We start from the raw sequence: 2,417 nt of genomic DNA, 5'->3' as shown, positions 1-2,417 counted from the left end.
ATAGTGTGTGCAAATTCCGCTGAACATCGGCATGGTTCTGTTCCTATCAGAAGTTGACTAGAGCGGAAATATGCGGTTACCGTAGCAAGCACAGTAAAACCCAGTGGTCATGAAAATCAGTCATCATAGTGGCAAGGAAGATGTTGAGTTGGTGTTCTCGGGAAGAGAACTGTGAATGTTTCCGTTTCTCCATAAATGATCGGGAATTCCGCATCATCTGCAGAGACCACTGCTTGCACTAGTAGCGGCGGCTCCCCTCCTTACAAAATCCTTTTCCTCGACATTGATGGTGTCCTCAATACGGTCAAAGGAGGACCCCAAGTCATTTTCAACCCTGTACGTGCCTCTGTAGCACGCTCGTGTCCACTGTAGAGTTCAGGATCTCGTGAATCGTGTCGGGGATATAGTGCGGCAGACGGGGTGCAAGCTAGTGTGGACCACCTATTGGCGCGGTTTCGAGGAGTAAGTCAAGCACGCGTCGCCAGCCACTTGAGCTGCCTGTAGTTACATCACCTACGTCTTCTGCCGACTAGCTGACCTCCCTCCTGATGTGGTCATAGGCAGGACTACAGGAACGCCTCACCTCAACTATAAAGCGACTAACACAAGGGTAAGTCATGAGAGCCCATCGGCCTTACGTAGTGTGAAGACTCAGGTGTACAGCTGCAGACTGGATGAGATCAAGGCGTGGTTGAGAGAGCATCCGCACCTCGTAGAGAGGTACGTCATCCTCGACGATAGGGATGTGGTCCCGTCCGATGATCCGATGTATTCGAGATTTGTCCAGCCTACTTACAGTAGAGGTATCACCGTGGAAGAGGCACTACGTGTGAAGGCCCTCCTTGAGGACCCTGGTGCTGTACTTGATAGCTTTTAAGACTCGACGGTTGACTTGCAAGTTGACTTTCCATTGTTGTGCTCAATTGAAAACCTCCATGTTGTGTTCGGGTCAATAATGCGCTATGTGGCTGATACCTCCCATTCCTCCATAACGCTGGGTTAAGTGGAGGAACTTGGACGTTACCACAGGTCACTAGGCGGTTCCTCAACGAGAGGACAGGACTGACTACATCAGATTTGATCAGTATTCGGACCGTAACCACCACTAATTTCAGCCAGTCATCGCCCTTGCGTGACGTGATATCAGACATCCCAACTGTGTGAATTCAACGAATGAACTTCCACTTAGAAACACTATGAGAACGCTCCTCGCTGATCACACTTGCTTGGGCACTTGCCTACTCTAATCCAAAAAATAGTGTTGGTCCTTGTTGATACGGGCTAGGGGAAACAAATAAGTAATACCGCGAAAAGAACTAACGTCGTTATGAGTTCAACCTCTGAACGCTTGATAACAATTCTGATCTAACATCTGATAGTTCAGTTCAAACATTATCTGATATACAGAGGAGCAGTAGAAGAGATAATACAGTTTAAAACTACTGATAGACATCGCTCAGGGTGAGAATCTGCACAGTCGTGCAACTTCACAAAAACTGGCCGTTGAGGCCGTCAGGTCAGTCTGGGCCTTGCACTAGAAGCTCAGCAGCACCAATAATAGCACAAATGCCGAGCCCGCATTAGCGATAGTATGAGAGATTCCTGGGAACGTTTCAGGCGGACTTGGGAAGGTGGTGGTCTCAGACTCTGGGGCTCCGCTCGGAGGAACTGCCGTCGACTGCCAACTTTCGGTGGTCACTTGGCCACCACCCATCAACTTGAGAGCATTCTCAACCGCTTGACGTGCATTCAAGAACCCTCCACCGTCCTTGAGGAATTTGGTCTCATTATCTGATAGCGGCAGGACAGAGGCGCGCAAAGCTCGGATAATATCTTCACCGTTAAGATTCATAGAGGCCAACATACCAGCCACACCAGCTACATGAGGGGCCGCCATAGACGAACCAGACATGTAGACGTAGTTACTAAGTGGTACGGTGGAGAACACTCCGATGCCTGGAGCAGTCATATCCACATAGGGGCCATAATTTGCCTTTTTAGCAAGCGTATATTTATCGGGTGCATCCAAGTTCGTGTGAGTAACGCAGACAGATGTTGGTATGAGTCGGCTTAGCGTGCAGGGGTATTTACTGGTGTCGATATTCTGCCCGTCGTTCCCAGCTGCAAAGATCATAACATGTCCAGTTGCCCCTGCGTTTTTGTAAGCCTCTTCCAATATGGCTGCACCAGTATCAGCCATATAAGAATGTGAAGACACTTGAGCACCGTGCTCCAGGGCAAACTCGAAGGCTCGGAAAGCTAGCAGTATGTTACAGCTACCGGTATCATCACATATCTTGAGTGCCATCAACCTCGCTTGTGCGATTCCACTGATCCCAGACCATTATTGCGTTGGGCGGCGATAGTGCCAGCGCAATGCGTACCATGACTGTGACCGTCCGAGACATCAGTCGATC

The 2,417-nt window shown here is 49.4% G+C and overlaps 2 protein-coding genes across 2 annotated transcripts; one reads left to right on the top strand and one right to left on the bottom strand.

Annotated features, from left to right (window-relative positions):
- Nucleotides 1-195: 195 nt before the first annotated feature.
- Pmar_PMAR009698 (hypothetical protein) lies at nucleotides 196-877 on the top strand (the record flags this gene model as incomplete). The annotated part of the gene is made up of 4 exons (XM_002764815.1): nucleotides 196-336; nucleotides 380-462; nucleotides 505-610; nucleotides 656-877. The coding sequence occupies 4 exons, from the start codon at nucleotides 196-198 to the stop codon at nucleotides 875-877; spliced, it is 552 nt and encodes a 183-aa protein (XP_002764861.1).
- Nucleotides 878-1,203: 326 nt separating this feature from the next.
- Pmar_PMAR009697 (Subtilisin DY, putative) lies at nucleotides 1,204-2,200 on the bottom strand (the record flags this gene model as incomplete). The annotated part of the gene is made up of 1 exon (XM_002764814.1): nucleotides 1,204-2,200. One exon carries the CDS (start codon nucleotides 2,198-2,200, stop codon nucleotides 1,535-1,537), a length of 666 nt encoding a protein of 221 aa, XP_002764860.1. The 3' UTR covers nucleotides 1,204-1,534.
- Nucleotides 2,201-2,417: the final 217 nt, after the last annotated feature.

Source organism: Perkinsus marinus (assembly GCF_000006405.1).
Source record: "Perkinsus marinus ATCC 50983 genomic scaffold scf_1104296976064, whole genome shotgun sequence".
Lineage (NCBI taxonomy): Eukaryota > Perkinsozoa > Perkinsida > Perkinsidae > Perkinsus > Perkinsus marinus.
This window is presented reverse-complemented; position numbering and strand designations above follow the sequence as displayed.